The sequence below is a fragment of the Hoplias malabaricus genome, chromosome 1, assembly GCF_029633855.1.
Source record: "Hoplias malabaricus isolate fHopMal1 chromosome 1, fHopMal1.hap1, whole genome shotgun sequence".
Taxonomy (NCBI): Eukaryota; Metazoa; Chordata; class Actinopteri; order Characiformes; family Erythrinidae; genus Hoplias; species Hoplias malabaricus.
The window spans coordinates 38,340,546-38,360,803 of record NC_089800.1 but is presented as its reverse complement, the minus strand read 5'-3'; the positions used below and the strand labels follow the sequence as shown (position 1 = coordinate 38,360,803).

At 37.5% G+C, this 20,258-nt stretch overlaps 2 protein-coding genes across 3 annotated transcripts; one reads left to right on the top strand and one right to left on the bottom strand.

Annotated features, from left to right (window-relative positions):
* The first annotated feature begins 1,114 nt into the window (after positions 1–1,114).
* zgc:174895 lies at positions 1,115–5,064 on the top strand. Its single transcript, XM_066678049.1, has 5 exons — positions 1,115–1,270; positions 1,906–1,999; positions 2,393–2,539; positions 3,834–3,929; positions 4,499–5,064. The coding sequence occupies exons 1-5, from the start codon at positions 1,148–1,150 to the stop codon at positions 4,639–4,641; spliced, it is 603 nt and encodes a 200-aa protein (XP_066534146.1). The 5' UTR covers positions 1,115–1,147; the 3' UTR covers positions 4,642–5,064.
* Positions 5,055–19,607, bottom strand: rab34a (RAB34, member RAS oncogene family a). Of its 2 annotated transcripts, none has more exons than XM_066678047.1 (11): positions 19,071–19,207; positions 17,816–17,876; positions 16,307–16,398; positions 15,023–15,088; positions 14,771–14,872; positions 14,619–14,683; positions 14,428–14,479; positions 14,229–14,310; positions 8,642–8,732; positions 7,047–7,154; positions 5,055–5,549 (listed from the first exon to the last, which is right to left on the bottom strand). In XM_066678047.1, the coding sequence occupies exons 1-11, from the start codon at positions 19,109–19,111 to the stop codon at positions 5,482–5,484; spliced, it is 828 nt and encodes a 275-aa protein (XP_066534144.1). In that variant the 5' UTR covers positions 19,112–19,207; the 3' UTR covers positions 5,055–5,481. The 2 variants fall into 2 exon arrangements, with proteins under 2 accessions (XP_066534144.1, XP_066534145.1); XM_066678048.1 differs by lacking the exon at positions 19,071–19,207 and adding an exon at positions 19,212–19,607 and having other exon boundaries at positions 5,064–5,549.
* Positions 19,608–20,258: the final 651 nt, after the last annotated feature.

The window sequence follows — 20,258 nt, the reverse complement described above, 5'->3', positions numbered from 1 at the left end:
AGGTTTTTTTGGAGGTGATTTTTAATTGTTTATTAAGAGAAAATAATTATGAGCACAGTTTTCCAAACCGTTGTGACTGGAGTATGTTGACTGCCTATGTTTGTACACCTGTCTTAGACATTAATCTCTTAGAAATAATAGTACAATATTAATACTCTATAAAATAAAAATATAAGTGTGAGCAAATCTACAAATATTGGGCAAAATCAACAGTAATTTATTATCTATTATTTTTATTAACAAATGTAACACATTGTTAACGAGTTCAGCAGAAGGTATCGCTAGGTGATTTAAAAAGATAGATAATGTTGTTAAATTGGCCAATTTGTGGGGGAACTGCCAATGAAGAGCTGATTGGGAGCTGCAAGAAGTAATCGATTCTTTTTAATGAACCGAGTAAATGTATCTGATTCATGGTAAAGAGCCGACAGTCCTTCAGCAGTAGGCGGTCAAAACTGAAGATAAACTCTTACTTAAAGTTTGATTTGACCTTTATTTCTGTCAGAACAGCGTTGCTTACCTGCACCAATTTGAGAATTTTATTAGCTACACCAAAAACTATACTTATATAAAACATTAGTTTTCGTTGTGAGCACGACCCCGCCCCCCCTTGCTACTGCTAACGGGAGATCTTTCAGACCCCTGTCCCAATACTCGCACTTGTGCCCTTGCGCCCAACGTTTGCGCGTGTCCGTGTCCCAATTCTTTTCCCCAACAAGTGTGCTCGCGAGCGTCCAATATGCGCACTTCATGCAAACTCTTCAGAAACACATTAACAGGTGTGTGTAGCGTTTTGGTGAGGATTATAGAATCAGACGGGATGAGATTGTTTGGTAAAGTGCAGAAAGGTAAAAGCTTGTAGGACACAGCCTCTAAATATACTATAGTATATTAAATTATCACAACAACTTTATGCATATTTACGTCTAAGCGCCTAATAAAACACTGTAAAGCTCAGCAAAGTGTGGTTAGAATCCTATATTTCGCTTTTAAACCGTATGTAAATACTTGAAGGGAGCGAGTGTCCTATTCTGCTCTTAACGCTCCGACCCCTTGAACACTTAGGGCAAGAATTGGGACAGGGAAGGGTGGACAAGTTCAGATTTAGTGGCGAAGAATAACAGAGTAACAGCTGTTAACGCTCAAAATGGACCCTTTAACCGTTCCCCAAAACAGAGAAAATGGTTGGTATTTGTCATTAATGGCACCAAACACAAAGGGACCAAAGTTTGCGTGGCTTGACCCTTCCAGACTGTACTGCAGCTCCCAGGTATGTTTCGTTTTATTTACTGACTCTTGACTTTTCATTCACCCGTTTCACATAAGGCTGCCCCTATAACAGGGCAAGAAATGTCTTAAAACTAAGGTGTGTTGCACCAACAACCATTTAAATTATTTATTTATTCATTTATTATTATTATTATTATTATTAATATTATTAAATTTGTGGTTTCCCTGCTTTGGACATTGTATTAATTCAGTGGCACCAAATATTAAACCTAGTTTTAAAATCATGAAGTTGTTGCACTATTCATTTTATTATAATTTTCAGTTTTTAAACTAGTAAGCAGCATTTTTAATATAAATAAATTAATATAAAACATATATTTATATTATTAATAAGCATTTATAGAAGAAAAATAAGAGGGACAGCAGTGACCTGTTCTATAAAATGAAGCTGACTGGTATATTAAGATCTGTAGTTAAAGAATATAAATAAATCCTGGATCACTATTGGGTAAGCAACAGATCAATGTTGCTCATGAATGTGTATTGCAACTGTTTATCAGTGATAATGACCTTAGTAAACATTAAAATTTATGAATGTAAAATAATGGCAACATTTCTGGCACTCTGATCTGTCATGGTATTTGACATCGTCCTTGCTTTCTTCTCTGGATCCAGGCCTTGTCAGACTGTGTGCAGGATCTTATCAAACCATTCCAGAAAGCTGATGTTGATCTGGTGGCTGGAATAGAAGCAATGGGCTTCATTTTGGGTACAGCATTTTTCTGAGTTTACTCCTGAAGATTTAGACTCTCAGAGCAAGAGAGAGTGTTTTTATTTATAACTCTCTCCACGTGTTGGTTGATCACTAAATTTAGATCTTGGGGTAAAACCCTAAATATAGGATCGCAAATAAGGTTTCTGCAGTGTTAGCAGCACATGAACTATAACAGAGGAGGTTATTTCTTTACCTTCATTTACATTACATTCATATATTCACAAACACCCCTGTACACAGATTTATATGAAAATACACTATATGGCCAAATGTATGTTAACAGCAGCTTATACAACATTTCTTCTGAAATTACCTAAGAGATTGACTAATTAAATTGAGATTACCTAAATACCTGCAGTAGACATAAACCTGCTACTGTATTTTCAGGTTCAGCTGTGGCCACCACACTGGGAAAAGGCTTTCTGGCCATTCGCAAAGCAGGAAACCTGTGTGTGGAAACCAAAACGCAGGAATACAGTGATTATTCCAGCAAAGGGAAGTTCATGGAAGTGCGAACTGGTGTCCTAAAACCAGGTACTAACTTGTATTTTGCTTAACTTGAATCCCAACCACAGCTATTGTATTTCAAATAAGAGCTCGCCAGAGGTTGATACCAGCACTTAAGCGAATGTCAGAAAGTCCCTAAGGTGACATAGATGTTTTGAATAAGTTGTGGCCACAAAATAAACATATTGAGGATACAAAATAATATTTTTAGACCACAAGATAATATTTTGAAGCCACAAATTAATATATTGTGTCCATGAAATTATATTTTTAGGCACATTTTTGGAAAACCCTAACGATGGAAAATGTGGCTTGTGAGAAGTGCAATTGGGATCAATGGGACAGTTTTAGCACATACAGGCTGGAAGCAACCACCCAATCCTATATGGACACTGTGGAACGAATATAACACTACCAAATGTATATATTGTGGCCTCAAAATACATTAATTCATTTATTCTTTCTGTAACGGCTCATCCAGTTTAGGGTCACGGTGGGTCTGGAGTCATTGGGTGCAAGGCAGGAATACACCCTGGAGGGGGCGCCAGTCCCTCACAGGGCAAAACACACACACCTGTGTTTTTGGATTGTGGGAGGAAACCACAACACCTGGAGGTAACCTACGCAGACACTGGGACAACACACTAAACTCCTCACAGACATTCACCCAGAGCAGGAATTGAAATCTCAACCTCCTGATCCCTGGAGCTGTGTGACTACAACACCTACCTGCTGCACCACCGTGCTGCCCTCAAAATAAATAAATGATGTCGAGCACAAAGGTATGACTATGTTTTCCTGTGTTGTTGGACAAGTTCAGTCCACATTGCTCATTAGTGAATGTCTTTAGTCACCATGAACACACTCACACACACATGGAGCAGCGGGTAGCTAGCCATCCTTGGACCAATTAGTGGGGGTAGATGCCTTGCTCAAGGGCACTTCAGCTGCAGAGTTTCCTGCCAGGTGTGGGAAATGTACCGGCGACCTAGTAATCCCAAGCCTGCCAGTGTAGTCTGTTGTAGATCAGTTTTCTTAAGATTAATTTCGCAAACCTGGGGAGTATTCTACAAAGCCAGATTTCTTAGTTTATCCAGGTATCCAGCTATCCAGATATTTGATCACCTGAAAGACATTTTACATCTGAAAGAGATTTGCAGATTTCTGTGTGACAATTCTAATTCAACCCTCTGGTATTTGCCAGATTGGGTAAGGCTTCTGAGCGTTGACATTACCACTAAACACTGCACAACAACACATTTTAAACAGCAGGACATAACATTTGTTTGAACAGTCAGTGTTGTTTGTAACTGTGTTTCAGGTCTGCGTGTTCTAATAGTTGATCAGTGGATAGAGACTGGAGGAACAATGAAAGCGGCAGTCAAACTAGTAGAAAACCTGGGAGCAACTGTTGTAGGTGAGATTGTAAATTTTCAAGAGCTATATTATCAGTAGGAGTAGAGGTAATACATTTAGTTAACACTTTTAGGTCGTAAAAAGTATTTAAATTTATTGCAAATTAACATAATATTTAACTACAACCAATCCCCTGACCAGGCATTTGATTCGTTTTATCTCAAGAACACCTGATGCAACTAGAGTCCTTGACTAGTTGCATCAAGTGTGCTTGAGATAAACTGATTTGCAAATGTGTCCTTACACATCCCTTAGAAAGGTCTCCATTCAGGGGACTGAAAAATCTGCAGTATTAAAAGTGGCATTTTGTGGTTTGTAAAACCATTTGTTAAATTAGTAATGTAGAGCTGTTTAAATGGTTGTTTGATTGCTCTACAGCCTGATGCTGCTAGGTATTAGGCATGGTGAACATTTTATTGTTAGGCTTTTCTTTGGAGGTTTTACAAGCTGTTTGTGTACAGCAGGGTGTAACTTAAAGTCACCGAATTCCCTGATTATAAGGGATGTCTCAGATATTTTGGGACATGCAGTGTCACTCACTTGTATGGGTGCTGGTGTGTTGCTTTTTAGGTGTTGCAGCAGTGGCTATTGAGAACAGCAAAGGCGGAAAGTGGATTAAGGAAAACTACAGGTATTCCCACTGTGTCCCTAAGGAACTCCAGTCTCAGATAGACAGCCACTATCTGGATTCTTTCAAGAACTTGAGCCCATAATAGAGAGATGGCTCCTTTCGAGACAAATTGTGGAAAGAAAACAAAGCAATGACAGTTCGTCTGGAATGTGATCTCTAATGATTTTAAAATTATATAAATGTACATTTAATCTATACTGCCTTTAACAACAAAGAGGCGTTGTTAAGTATATTGCGTTATTTAAAGTGTGGCATGAGATCTACATATTTCTGTACACGTCCTAGGGATAATGTTAACTAATTAAGTTTGTGTTATTGTTAACTGTTATGTTGTAGATTTACAAATTTCATGAGAAAAAAAAAAAAATACGTCTTACTCGTTTAGGAACAGTTTAACATTTATTATATATCAAAATGCACATTGAATCTGTTCAGCCTAATGTAATATACTTTTTAAAAATGTATTCTACACTGGAATGTACACTACAGTAAAAAAATTATTACTAAAAATTGCAATTCAGCAATTTTGATGAAATATTAAAAGGCAATGCCCCTTTTTTGTGCAATTTTATACTTGGAAACACATTACAATATTACACTGCTCCATGTAAACCTGTATATAAAAGTGATCTAGCACTGATACTGTAATCATTCAGAAAGCAAAATGCAGAAAAATAGATATGTTTGTGCATAGATATCTTGAGAGAGAGAGAGAGAAAAAAATATATATCAAAGCATCATTTCAATTCCATCCTGTCTGCAGAGAGCTAACCACAGCACTAACTATGAATTCCTTTTGTGTACATGTGGGTTTATTAAAGGACGGTTCTCAAATCTCCCTCATTGAGCTGTACATATCATACTTATTGCTTTGGTACCATGATTTTCAGTGCAAAATTCTCCATTTTCAGAGTAGCTCCCTTTACTGACAGCAGTTTGGCTGTTTCTTCTTAGATGTTGCGTACAAGTTACTTGTGTTGCTGTTGATTTCTGTGACAAAAAACATTATTAGAGAAATAATAAATTAGGACACCTTATCACTTTTGTAGGCTGCTTAACAACACAAGTCATTGCATATTCACAAAAAGTTGATGTCACAGTCCCAAACAACTATGTAATTAGTTTTCCAAAGCCAGATATGATCCTCTAACAAGTACCACTGGGAGAAAATTTGTGATTTTGGGCTAAATCCAGGTGGGCACATAGACCTCCTAGCAAAAATGTTGGAAAATATGACATAACTTGGTCTAGTAGCTGAATATTCTGGCTTTGTTAAACACACCTCAAACAAATTAGATTATTTGAACAAATAAAAAATTTTCAACATGGAATTAATTTTTCTATCCAATGTTGAGGGGGGAAAAATCAATTACTCAGTGTAGAGGAAAATATGAAGACATCCCCTTCTAAAACAAACACAATTAAAATTAATCTGTAGTTAGAAATGGATGTTTATGGACCTTTCAAGCTGTTTGACTTGGCTAACTGGTGTTTTTCCAGTGCTAATATCCCATTCATTTGAATGATTTATTCCTGTTGAGGTGTTTCTGGAAGCCAGAATTTTATTAAACAAAACATGTATATGGTATCTGTGACTTGTGAGTGGAATGGTAGTGCAACAGGTAGTGTCCCGCCTGGTTGACAGTCTGTGAGGATTGTGAGGGGTGTTTTCTGCCCTTGTCAGCCTGGGTTTCCTCCAGGTGCTCCAGTTTCCTCTCACGGTCCAAAAACACACATTGGTAGGTGGATTGGTGACTCAAAAAAAGTGTATATAGGTGTGAGTGAATGTGTGTCGTCCTGCGAGGGACTGGCACCCCTTCCAGGGTGTGTTGCCGCCTAGTGCCCTAGTGATTGTGGGTGTGCTCCAAACACACCCTGATAAGCAATTACAGACAATGAATGAATATTTTGTGACTTGTTGATTTATCAAGTAAAAGCTATTAAGTTGAGAAGCTGAGGCACAGTACGAATTTTGGCTAAACCCTAAAGTCTTCTTAGAAGTGCACACTTTTGTGACATTGCCATTTATTAAAAATATCAAGCTTTAAAACAGAACTGAGGCACACTAAGCTCATGCAACCTTTAACTGTGTGAGGTAACATTAATAGGTCAGCTAAATGTTGACCTTTACTCCTAACTTCAAAGTTTGAAATACAGGACCGTCAAAACCACTTCTTCAATCTTGACTCAAATCAAGAAGGATTCTGCAGTGTTTTCTTTACAGTGTTACATTACAATTACAAATGTAAGCCCTATCAGACTACTCAGTGATTTGATCTACATTAAGAAAAAAACAGCTAAGTCTAAATGCACTGGACATCTTGACATTAGTCGTGGAACTAGGGACATACAGTGATATCAATAAACAGAATTCTTAACTTTTATGTACATAAAACTGTTGTATTAGATAATTGTATCAGCCCTGTATTTCCATTTTGGCAGCAAAGAAATCTCTTCAGTGTTAAGTATATTATATTTTTCACTCACTGACAACTTCTCCAATACGCCTGGATCCACATTTTTCCAGCTCTGCCAGCACATTGGCTTCAAAAGTTAGTGACGCCACACGGAAGAAAAACTCCCTCACGTTTTCCCCTGTAAGAAATCCAATTCATATTAAACGACTCTCTAAAATATATTAAAGAAATGATTAAGCAAAAATGAATTCACACATATTGCCATTACCAAAAATTATAGATTTATGGTGTATTCGAAATGGAATACTACTATGCATAAAAATGTATAATAATCACCTTAATAATAATATAACACTGTCCAATATAAAGTGTTACAGCATAACTGCAATTAATATATCATTTAATAGATAATTACGTTTGATGTTTTTAGCTACCTCTTTGCTGCATTGTCTTTAAAATGTGCTGTCAGAAAAATACCCATGCAGCAAAATGACATTGGTGTCGCTTTTCCACAGCAAGGTTCCTCTCTATTTGAATCTATACTGCTCTAATTGCATGGTCCCCCAACCCCTAAATGTAGCCAAGGACATCACAGCAAAACATTGTCTCTAACTGTAACGACAGGTTTTGGAGAATACAACAATGGCAGCAGTAAAATTAAGCGTTGTTTACTCATTGTGTTCCTTGTTGCTCTCACTGTTTTCTTTCATCAGCCAACGATCCAAGGAACATTTGAACCTCTTCAAAACACCACTGCGAAAATTTACAAGCTGCTGTTCTGAGTCGGATAAACCAACGTGATGATTAGTGTAGCCTCCTGCAGGGTGTGTTCCTACCTTGCACCCAGTGAGAAAACATGCAAGTGGATGCTGTCCTCCAGTAGGCGCATGGCATGAGAAGTGTGTCATCGTGGGGCACAAACACTGGTTCACTGTTTTGCATACTGTGATTACTGTGATAGGTCATCATACACTGGTATGCAGACATGTCATCCCCACCTTAATATCTTATAGTGCAATTACTCTTTAGATATTTATTTAATTAGATTAGGGAAAATGCTTGCATTATATATATATATATATATATATATATATATATATATATATATATACACACACACATACACTCACACACACAGCATACATATGAAATATAAATACTTTAAAATGTTTAAGAGAATTTTGGAATTTATCAGGTTGCATTATGGGATGCAGTATACCACAGATATTGCTGGCTGAATATTGGAATATAGAAATTCATTTTGGTCACATACTGCATACTACTGATTTTGAGCACAATTAATAAGCAATTCTTAGGTAGTATGCCAGTTTGAATAGACCCTGCTTTTCTGCACGAGAGTTACAAGGCTAATCGAGCAATCAAGTTTTGGAAAATTATCCTTTTATATACAGAACTGGCATTGTAATATTACAGTGACAAATGGACTGCATTATGAACAATAATTCCGTTATGGATGTAGCTAGCACAGTTCCCCTGATCCACAGCCCAGTGCTGGGAGCTCTCTAGCCTTTCCTTGCCACTGACCATTGTGACCTTTGACTTAGAAAATGTGCATGTAACCAAATGGGTTGTATAGAAGATAAATCCACTATATATATATATATATATATATATATATATATATATCAAGAGAAAATTACTTACCAGACAAAGATGATAGAGCCCAATATTCTGCTTTGATTTCTGAGGCCATTTTAATAGCATCTTGTTCAATGAGAGAATACTGTGCAGGAGACTGAAAAACAGGAACAATGGTGGGTTATGAGATAGAAAACATTTTAAAGCCATATTTTAACACAGTATGTGTACTCCATCAATTAAGTTTTAAGTGTATGCTGTGTGTCAGTCATATTTGTCTGTTATGGTTAAAAAATGGTCAAAATATCTTTGCCTTTACTAAAGTCCTACAATTTAAAAGTGAGACTTTAGTCAAATTAATTAGTTAAATGTGACATATTATACCTATTTTCCACAAGTTAACACATTTCTGATAAGCTTTCATCAAAACCCAGAAGAATCAAACAGCAGAGCACTGATCTACTCCTGTCTAAATCACTCTGTTCAGAACAATCTGTAGCAGCCCGTTGCTTTAAATTAGAATGAACCAGAGCTCAGGTCAAAATGAAAGCTCAGGAACGAAGAACAGATTGGATTGTTGCTTTGGTTCTTGTATTGGTTCCCTTTTTTCTCTGTTTTTGGCATATTTAATAAATTGCCATATTGACAAATTCTTTCTCTGCATTCGTTCTTGTATGATTTGCTTCCTTTAAACTCGCTTTTGCATTTTCACATAAACTTAGATCCAGCACTGTGACTGGTGAGACTCGGATGAGGATGTGGGACAACTCTAAATTTTCTGCACTCTATGTAAGATATAGCACAAATCGGAGCAACTCCTTTTATCCATGTTTTCTGACTTCCACAAAACTGATTGCGAGGTCTCGTTTCACAGTTTGTGAGTTAGGATACAGGCATAAATCCCACCAGGATACAGACATAAATAGAAAATCCACTTAAAAGAAAACGTTTTCTTGGATGTTTCTCTCCAGTCTGTTGTCGTGCTTAAAAACTGGTCTAATGTATTTACAAAGCCCCAGTGTCTGTAAATGGCTAAAAAACAAACTGTCATCATCACAGAAGAAAGGCATCTGTGAGTTTTTTTGACAACGGGGAGAACTATAAATGTTGAAAAACATGACCTGAGATGAGGATATTGCTCTGTTCATGGTCCATAAGTGAGTAATATTGACTTATTTTTGCTGTTTCTGATTACTTAAAATGGAATATTTCCAGATTCAGGAGACGGTAAACTGCATTACCAAAAGTGCTACGGAACACCTCTAGTTACAAATGTGTTTCTGTGATAATTCAAACACTAAAGTTAAATTTCAGGCATGTACAAACACCAGTAATTTTTTCCCCTCAAACACTGGTTGTAGGGGCGATGGGCTCAGGGTCTGGGTCAGGGGGTACCTCCCTGAAAATAGTTTTTGCAAATTGGGATGTCTGTGAACATAAAAAAACAGAGAATGTTTCCCCAGAGAATTGTAGATCTCATGTTTAAAAAGACATTTCATGGGTGTCATGTAATGCACCGAGAGAGATGGCAGCGTAGAGAAGAGTTCTGCATTTTATTATTGATTGTTAATTACGTAGTTAGCCGGTCAGGTTTTGTGGGTTCACCTCACTCACTCAAACACTTGGAATGTGCAAGATGTCAAAACAGTCCAAAATTTCTGCTTCTGGTGATATAAAGAGGTACTTAAGTTTGCAAGGCCCAGATGCAGCTATATATCAAGATGGTATCGATGTCGTTGGAGCCAGTGGCGAGCACCAAGATTATATCATGATTATATCTATGTAGCCCTGAAGAAAATTTGAGGATATGAATGGTCTGGAGGGAATTAGCACTACATTGTCAGTGGAGTCTAAACATTCATACTTGATTACGCAGCAGATAAAGAAGCACAGGCAAACCTGCCAGCCAATAAAACAGAAGAGAACACAGAGGGAAAAGTGGGTAGACATGGAAAACCAATCTCCGATTCGTTGGAGTCCCTGAGGGAGCAGAGGCACTAAATATATTGAAGTTCATAGGTGAATTGATACCCGAGTTGATCGGAATCACCAGCCGGGAGTTGAAATTGAGCAGTCGCACACTGCGGGATGTCCACGTCCTGCTCCTGGGGATAAACCTAGACTGATGAGATTTTTAGAGGTGTGGAGAAAGAGATTTTATACTAAAGGCTGCTAGAGAAAAGGGGAGAATGTGTTGGTCCAACAGTTGCATTATGGTTTTCCAGACTTTGTTAGAGCTACGCAAGTGAAATGGGAGCAATTCAAGGAATGTAAGATGCTTCACATGTGGAAAATGAGATTTGCATTGCTTTTCCCAGCAATTCTATGAACAGAGACCAAAGAAGGACGCCAATCCTTTGACTGTCAACGAAAAGCTATGCAGTTTCTTCAGTTACTGGAACGAGGTGAACTTGGAAAAACCTGAGGTAAATCACATATGTTAATGGTGCAGCGAATATGCAAAATGCAAGGGCTTATTGATATTTGCCATTTATTGAATCCTTCAAGAAAGGATTCCTCCCTTCTTCAAGATCCTGTGTTTAGAGAGGGATTTATGTCACAAATAAAATTTTTAATTTGCAGGATAATAGAACATTAGTGTCCTCGGCAGGAGTTGTGTAGGAGGCTATAGTATTCAATATGCTTCATATAATAAGAAATCAAAATGAAAAAAAAATGCTAGCTCTCAGACAAAATTAAAGTAAAAATGTAATTGTTGGGTCAAATATCATCTATAAGGCTGAGAGAGTTGACATGTTTGTAATACCATTATAATAATATCTTAGCTAAACAGGTAGTTTACTCTATTTAGAGCAAGACAGACTTATTTTCAGAGTCGAGAGATAAGGCAGGGAGGTGGCTTGCTAGATATATAAAACAGAGGGAAGTGTCTTTTGTTATCCCCACTATTAAATCTCAGGGAGGTCCTAACTTGACTGACACTATGGATATTAATAATGAATTTAAATAATTTTATATTAATATCTATATGTCAGCCTCAGATCCTGCAGAGGAGGGAATGATGCAGTTTTTTCAGTTTCATTACAATTACCAAAGCTAACTTCAGAACAGAAGGATAAGTTCGAATTTGATATAACAGAGGAGGAGATCATTGATGTAATTAAGAATTTGCCCAAGGGGAAAGCCCCAGGACCGGATGGTTTTACAGGACAGCTTTGGAAATTTAAGTCCCTAAAAAGGATAGAGACCCTTCTGAATGTAAGAACTACCATCATTGATGCCAGTAGATATAAATAGAATACTCTCTAAAATTCTAGCACATCGACTGGAGTAAGTAATCACGTCGCTAATACACCCAGATCAAGTAGGCCTTTTAAGGGGATGGAGCTCCCCAGATAACATTCAGCATTTTATTATGATTTTGTGGGCAGTGACAGATTCTCAAACACCAGTAGCAGCAATCTCCTTGAATACAGAAAAGGTAGAGATGCATGAATACCAATACTGGGATACACATACTCGTAATCGCAAACGAGACTCCGATACCAACATCCTATACCTTGTGCCTAGTGCACGTTGCTGCGCTAATGAGCAGACAACTCAAAAGGTCGGCGATCTAGATTTATTTCACAGAAATAAGTTCAATAAACCTTCATTTCTATTCTCAGTTAACATAGCCAGCTGAACGCTATCAGGTGTGTATACTCATGCTATTACGGTAAATTATCGTTGGAGACCTCATAGACATGGACATGTAAACAAGACCATAATACGTTTAATTTAAGTGCTTATGTGTGTGTGTGTGTGTGTATGTTATAGTCTCCTGTCCTGTTCACTGTGTTTTGGGGTGTATTTTGTCTGGTAAGGGCCCCCTGTCAGAACACAAGCACAGAAATTTACCCTTGTATGCACGGAGACTGAGTTTGGGGCACTGTCTTGACTGTCCTCGAACATGGTTGGGTGTTCTTTACTCAGTGTATTTTCCTTTCAGGTGTATTTTCCTCCCAAGAAATGTTTTCCCATTTGCGAGAGCACTGTTTGTTGCCTGACGTGTTATTTCCTCAAATTAAATTGTTTTGTCCCTTCGCAAATTTTGAACTGAATCCGACACTGTAGATCAGGCTGCTGCTCTTAATAAATAAACACTCCCAAGTGTGGAACTTTTCCCGCCTTGCATACAGTGTTTCTGGGTAGGCTCCAGACCCAGCGCGACCCTGAACTGGATAAATGGTTACAGACAATGAATGAACGTGCAGAACTGAACACGATCTAACTTTCCCAATGTTATAAGCCTTCCACTGGTCTAATGGGTTAAGTGCAATATGTTTACAGTTCAGCACTTGGAGTATTTATTTATTTATTATTTTAAAATCTTTAAAATTAATCTATGTACTCTTTCTGCTTCTTTAAACACTTGAGGTGGTAATGCCCCAAGAATGCTTTCATGACACAAGACATAGATATCATTCATTTTTTTGTAGCAAGAAAATTGTTATGGTTCCAGTGAATTCTTTCCTTGTGAATCTGAGTGCACACTATGTATATAAGTATATAAGTTTTGTCTGGATAATAAAAATTGTAATATTTTATAGTAATTAACATTTGGTGTATTCAGTCTACATTTTTAGAAATGTGTCCAAAATATTAACATTATGATAAATATTGAGATAACCAACGTAGCCCACCACCTAATTAGATTTTATCCAAAGTAATTCAGGTTTATGGCAGAGATCATGAGGCCTCAACGTATTACTCCATGCTGGTAATGAACCTTGATAATGGAACCTATGTAGCTCCTAAATAAATATGGGAAAAGGATGTAAATTTATCATTGGATGAGAAAGTTTGGGAAAGCTTATTTCGAAGTTATTAATTGGCATCAAGGGACATCAAGGTGCGCCTTATCAAATTTAAAATTATACAGCGTTTTTATTGGACCCCTTACAGATTGTGTAGATTGGGCTTAAATTCAGCAAAGTGCTGGTGCTGTCAGAATGATGAAGGGTATTTAATTCATGCCCTCTGGTACTGCTGTAGAATACAGGAATTTAGGACATGCATATATGAATACATATGCAATATCCTGGGGTGTCAAATCCCCTTATGTCCTAGGCTGTTTATTGTAGGTGACCGCTCGGTCTTGAACATTAAGGAGAAATATTTTAAAAGTTGGGTACAAACCAGCTTAATGACTGGGAGACAAATTATATTCAGGGGTTGGAGAACAATGGGATCACCATCATTTCAGGAGTGGGCTACAGACCTGAGTAAAGGTTCAGCATATGAAAAGTTGTTTTTTTTCCTCCTCTAATTCATTTGCCTGCATGTATATGGGAATAGTTCTTGGGATTTGTACAATATTATAAAAGTTATGAATAATTTGGGAAGTGCACATACTCTGCTTCTTTTCTTTTGTGTGCCCTGACTCCAGTGGGGTAGCGGGGTTGAGGGAAAGGGGTTAATAAGATGTTATTTCATTGACACTTATGCTTCTGTACTTTGTATTATGTATGGAAATGCAAAGTAATAAAATTAATGCATGATAAAAAAAACACATTTTATGACAAACGTTTCATGTGTTTCATGTACCGGTTTTCACAACATAGTAGGGTGATATTTAATTCACTGTTATTTTGACTAATTCAAGTCTGTAGGTCCCTCCACATATAAACACCTTTAAAACTGCACTCACACTTAAGTCTTTCTTTGTGCCCACTAGGAAGAGCAACACACTGGTGGGGTCGTTCTCTTTCAAAGCGTCCTCCAGCCACTGCCTGTGGAAAAATAATGTATTAAAATACATTTACAAGCTTTTTATCCAGTTTTTTTTTTTATTTCTGTATTCAAATTAGTTTTACTTTATTTCAAAATGTAAAGAAAAGTGCATTTACTTTGTATGCTGCAAGGAGGCCACATCATTCAAATCAAAAACTATTATTATTGCTGGAAGTGAAGAAGCATAAATGTGATTATTAGCAAAGATGGCACAATTGATGGTGATGTGGTAAGGGTTTATAATGATTCTTGAGCAGTAGCACATAAAGGCTACAACCTCTCGTACTCAAGGATAGCTGACACTAACCTTGAGCACCTCTGTAATATGTAGAAGCAATGCACTTGAATCTCTCTTGGCCCGCAGTGTCCCACCTACAGAAAGAATGAAAAGCCTTGGTCTAGTGAATATTCAGCTGCTCATACAACTGAGAAGAATTTCCAACAATCACTGATACGTACAGCTGAAGGCTGAAGGGAACTCCGAGCACTTCAAACCTCTCCATCTCAAAGTCCACTCCAATGGTTGCCTTGTAATTTTTGTCAAAAGCATCTTTACAAAACCTAAAAGAATGCAAAACCTGGTTTAACCAGACACGTGACAATGTTTGACAATGGCTATCATAGAATCCCAATACTGACACCTAGTGGCCTAGATATAGCACAGTTTGTGTTCAGGAGCTGTATAAGTACAGTTTATTTCAAATTGCTTACCTATTAATTAGACATGTCTTTCCCACTGCCAGGTCACCAACAACAATAACCTTGGAGATTTTAAACCTATTGGACACATAAGTATTGAGGAAAGATAAAGGTAGACCAACATAGAACAGAATATAAAATCTGTGGCAAATAAATGAAATAACAGAGTCTGTTCTGCTGTGCTGTTTTACTTCAGGGGCTGTTTTATAGGGAGTACTACAACAATCCACATGCATAAACAATGTAAAGTTTACAACAAATTACAATCTTGAAAATCCATATTCCTTAATGTTTTTTTCCTTGTATTATATTGAGAAGATAAAAGGCCAGGAAGTGTTGGTCGTGTAGGATCCTTGTGACCTGAACAGCTGTTTAATTACATAATATCAAAAAAAAATATATATATATATATATATATATAATCCAAGCCAGTTCTTTGATGAAGCTTATGTTTGCAGTCCACTAAAAGGTAATCTATCCCTTTTGTGTTTCTCTCATTTGCCTTGTTTTGTGGAAACTGCCCTCACTAATCAAACTGGGTTTCCTATCAGAGTGCAATGGGCTGGAGGGGCTAATCCTATGCTAACACATTTTTTACATTGGATTTGGTTCTAAAATCTAGGAAGTTTTATTTTTTGGGGCTTATACAGGTGGAAATCCAGTTTTGACAAAAGGCTACACTCTCAGAAAAAAAGTTACTTTAGGAGGTACGTTATTGGTCACTAAAGGTCCAAACTGTTTAAATGCACCTTTAAAAGCTACAGCAATGTTTAAAAGTCTAGTTGTATTCCCTAAAGGTACATTACATTCTCTTCTCCAGAAGGAGAGGTGAATATTTTTAAGATTTAATTATAGAATTGTGTACAAAAAAATAAAAAATAAATAAATAAAAGGCCTGGAGATAAAATGGGCCTTATTAAATCAACACAATTTAAAAATCTCCAATTATAATAAGATAAGGTAAAATAATGTTCTCTAATTTAAAGGTACAAATATGTACCCTAGATGGTACCACCACATTGTATATCAACAATATGGCAACCATTTAGATTGCCACTATGTTGGTGTCAAATTTAGTTATTCTAATGGGAACACGGGGATGTGTCAAATCAATTAATCAATAATTAATTCTCATGCTAAAAAATTGATTTTTGTGGTGTTGTGAAAGATGGTGTTATCCCAAGCAGAACATGTTGAGATTGTTCCTATTTCTTGTGAATGAAGATAACACTTGAAAACAAGGGGTAGGGGTAAAATTTAAAATCGGGATTCTTAAAATTAAAGTCATAAACACACCCAACTGTCCCAGTCCTCTGCTCCTGGCAGGCTGTTTTGACTTTTGTGTCAAATTCATCCTTTGTGTGTAAAGCAGCACCTTTATTGAAAAACTAAAAAGAAATAATCATCAATGGTTACTTATATTAACATAAAGAAGAGAGGAAGAAATATCAAGTCAACTGCCCAACTATTTGAACACCACTGTATACATACAGGGGTTGGACAATGAAACTGAAACACCTGTCATTTTAGTGTGGGAGGTTTCATGGCTAAATTGGACCAGCCTGGTGGCCAATCTTCATTAATTGCACATTGCACCAGTAAGAGCAGAGTGTGAAGGTTCAATTAGCAGAGGGTAAGAGCACAGTTTTGCTCAAAATATTGCAATGCACACAACATTATGGGCGACATACCAGAGTTCAAAAGAGGACAAATTGTTGGCGCCAAGTCTTTGTGATGTATCAAGAGCCACGGTATCCAGGGTAATGTCAACATACCACCAAGAAGGTCGAAAAACATCCAACAGGATTAACTATGGACGCAAGAGGAAACTGTCTGAAAGGGATGTTCGGGTGCTAACCCGGATTGTATCCAAAAAAACATAAAACCACGGCTGCCCAAATCACGGCAGAATGAAATGTGCACCTCAACTCTCCTGTTTCCACCAGAACTGTCCGTCGGGATCTTCACAGGGTCAATATACACGGCCGGGCTGCTATAGCCAAACCTTTGGTCGCTCACGCCAATGCCAAACCTCGGTTTGAATGGTGCAAGGAGCGCAAATCTTGGGCTGCGGACAATGTGAAACATGTATTGTTCTCTGATTAGTCCACCTTTACTGTTTTCCCCACATCCGGGAGAGTTACGGTGTGGAGAAGCCCCAAAGAAGCGTACCACCCAGACTGTTGTATGCCCAGATTGAAACATGGGGGTGGATCAGTGATGGTTTGGGCTGCCATATCATGGCATTCCCTTGGCCCAATACTTGTGATAGATGGCAATGCACCAATACACACAGCAAGACTGGTGAAAGATTGGTTTGATGAACATGAAAGTGAAGTTGAACATCTCCCATGGCCTGGTCACCAGATCTAAATATTATTGAGCCACTTTGGGGTGTTTTGGAGGAGCGAGTCAGGAAACGTTTTCCTCCATCAGCATCATGTAGTGACCTGGCCACTATCCTGCAAGAAGAATGGCTTAAAATCCCTCTGACCACTGTGCAGGACTTGTATATGTCATTCCCAAAACGAATTGACTCTGTATTTGCCGCAAAAAGAGGCCCTACCCATACTAATAAATTATTGTGGTCTAAAAACAGGTGTTTCAGGTTCATTGTCCAACCCCTGTACATATAGGTATGGACACATCTTACAGTGAGGTCTTAATATTTCAGTAACCATTCCACATTAGGAAGGATAGTAGATGTAAGGTTATACAACATGTAAAAAATGATACAACACTGAAAATAAGTGTCCATATTGTGGTTTGAAATCTTAGTACATTGTTACACAGTAATTGTCATACCCTAGGAAGCTGGGTGATGATGCGGTCTTTCCGGACAGGGGGCAGCACACTCATGATGGCACTGTGGGGCAAAAACCTATGTATGAATGGCACATTGAATCACATAAAACACAAACACACCCCTGCTCAGAGAGTGATTAATGACTCTTTGTTGAGACTTGCTCCTGTACATATGAGCGTTTTTCACCTGGTTCAAATGTTAAATAAATTGTTTTAAATACTTATTTAATTGTTTTAAATGACCATTTAATTAAATGGTAGCTTTAGGGAAAAGTTTTAAGCCCCTTTCATGCTGGAGAATGTACGCATGTGTCAAGAAAATTCAGATTTAAAGGTATGACTACTGAAGCTTAATCAAGATTTTGAAGTCCTCCTCAATAAAACCCCTATATGTTAATCTCTGATTATCAAAATTACATATTTAGAATTGTTAGATACAACTCAAACCCTTCACCCTCATTCAGTACGCAGTCCTATGAAAATAAAATAAGTCACAGCCTCTATCTACAGTTACAACTCCCTTAACACACCTGCAACTCAAAAGCTCTACCCCACAAATTGATTGGATTTGTCTCTTACATTTATGATGTAAGAAACACAGGCTGTCAGAATTTGCCTGTTTAGTCTCTCAAATTTTGCACTTTAAAAGCCAGAATGCTCAGCTATGGTTTTGGCATGTTATTTCCCTCATAAAATGTCTTCTAGCACATTTAACAACACCACACAGAGAGGTTAACATGGTTGAAAAAAAAAGTCATTTTCAATCTCTAAGGGAAAGGATGTTCACCTAAAGGATTATTTAAGATGAAAATGAGTCACTGGGATGTTTACTAATCTCTCACTAATCTCTGCCTTCAGACAAAGAAAAATCCCACTATTTACTTCCTCAAATTAACTACTCTAATGTAATACAGCTACAATACTCATACATTTGGCTGATATATACCTTATATGACTTTCTACTCCCTATGAAATGGATTATAGAGGTCACGAATTAACGGCTTTACACCAAATTTCTTCATGTCGAATTACACCCAGTAATATGTTTAAGGCTCTCGTTAAATCGTTAAAATTCAGCGCACCGTTTGAGTGTAAAGTCAGAGTTACACATGTATGGTGCACTACATTTTGAGCAGGGATCCATTTGAGACGCAGCCGATTTAAGTTCACTGATTTATGCTAAAGCTAAGATTTCTGCTGTTAGAAGAGGAATCACAACACTGACTTTTAAGATTTTATGGCCCGTATACCTTACCGTATAATAGCGTCTGTAATCCAAAATATAAAAGTTTTCATATGGTGTACAGTAATCCTAAAATGGACTTAAAGGCGTTTGTAAAGTATCCGTAGCACTTTTTTGGGTCAGAAATGCGGCTCCGAACAGAACTCCACTCACCACAGCCTGGACACAGCGCCTTGCTTTACCTCAGAGACCCGTCCCAATGCTGTCTTTTCAAGGCAGTATTACAGAAGTCTTCGTTTAACACCGGTTTTTCTCTCATATATTAAACTCCTTTAAACTCCAGTGTGCGGAAGTGTTGTGCCCCAACGCAGACAGACTCAGTCAACACTTCTCTCAGGATTCATCCCTCTGCTCCCCCTCCAAAAAAGAAAGGAAAGAATGGTGGAAAAATGAGGAGGCAGAGGAGACTCTACACTGCACCCTGCTGCTGATACCCTGATCATCACCCGGCTTCAAACTGCTCATGAAAAAGAATCTATGGAAACCTGTTTCGTGAGGGAGTAATAACATGAAATTAATATCGACATCTTACGTACGAGGGACAGTGGCATTTAATTGTTTTTTTTTTCTTTATTGTGATAGTGACATATGTCGATGTCGTTGACATGTTTTTGTGAATATCTGCCAGTAGCCTACGTTTAACTAGCACGTGGATGTTTAGACATCTAGCTAGGTACCTTATCTACATGCTAGTAAGCTAATAAGACGGTGAAGCTGACATCTTTTATTCGCCAGCTTCTTATTCGGATTTTCTGTTCCACCTTAAATGGTGCAGTAATTACATTCTATCGCCATTAGATGGCAACACATTAATTTGACTGGACATATTACACGTGTTTGGCTTAATTCATTGGATATTATCTCTTTATTTTCAATGTGTCTCAAAAGTCTGAAAGGCCCATTGAAGACATAGTAAGATGCTATTAAAATCCTGAAGATGAAGAAATATTACTGTGGATGTTTTTTGTTTTTATTTGTCAATCTTATGCAACGTTTGGACACCCCTGAACAGGTCGTCTTATTGGTTTTCTAAGTGACAATAAATTGCCTCTAGAGGGAACCAAGGTCTGCTCATTTTAATTAATTTAACTTGGAAAAAAAGGTGAAACATGGCCTGGCATTTTAAATATGTTTGTTATAGAAAAAAAAAAAGAAATGTAAATAGATCACTAAACCTTAAAAATACTATATTTAAAGTTT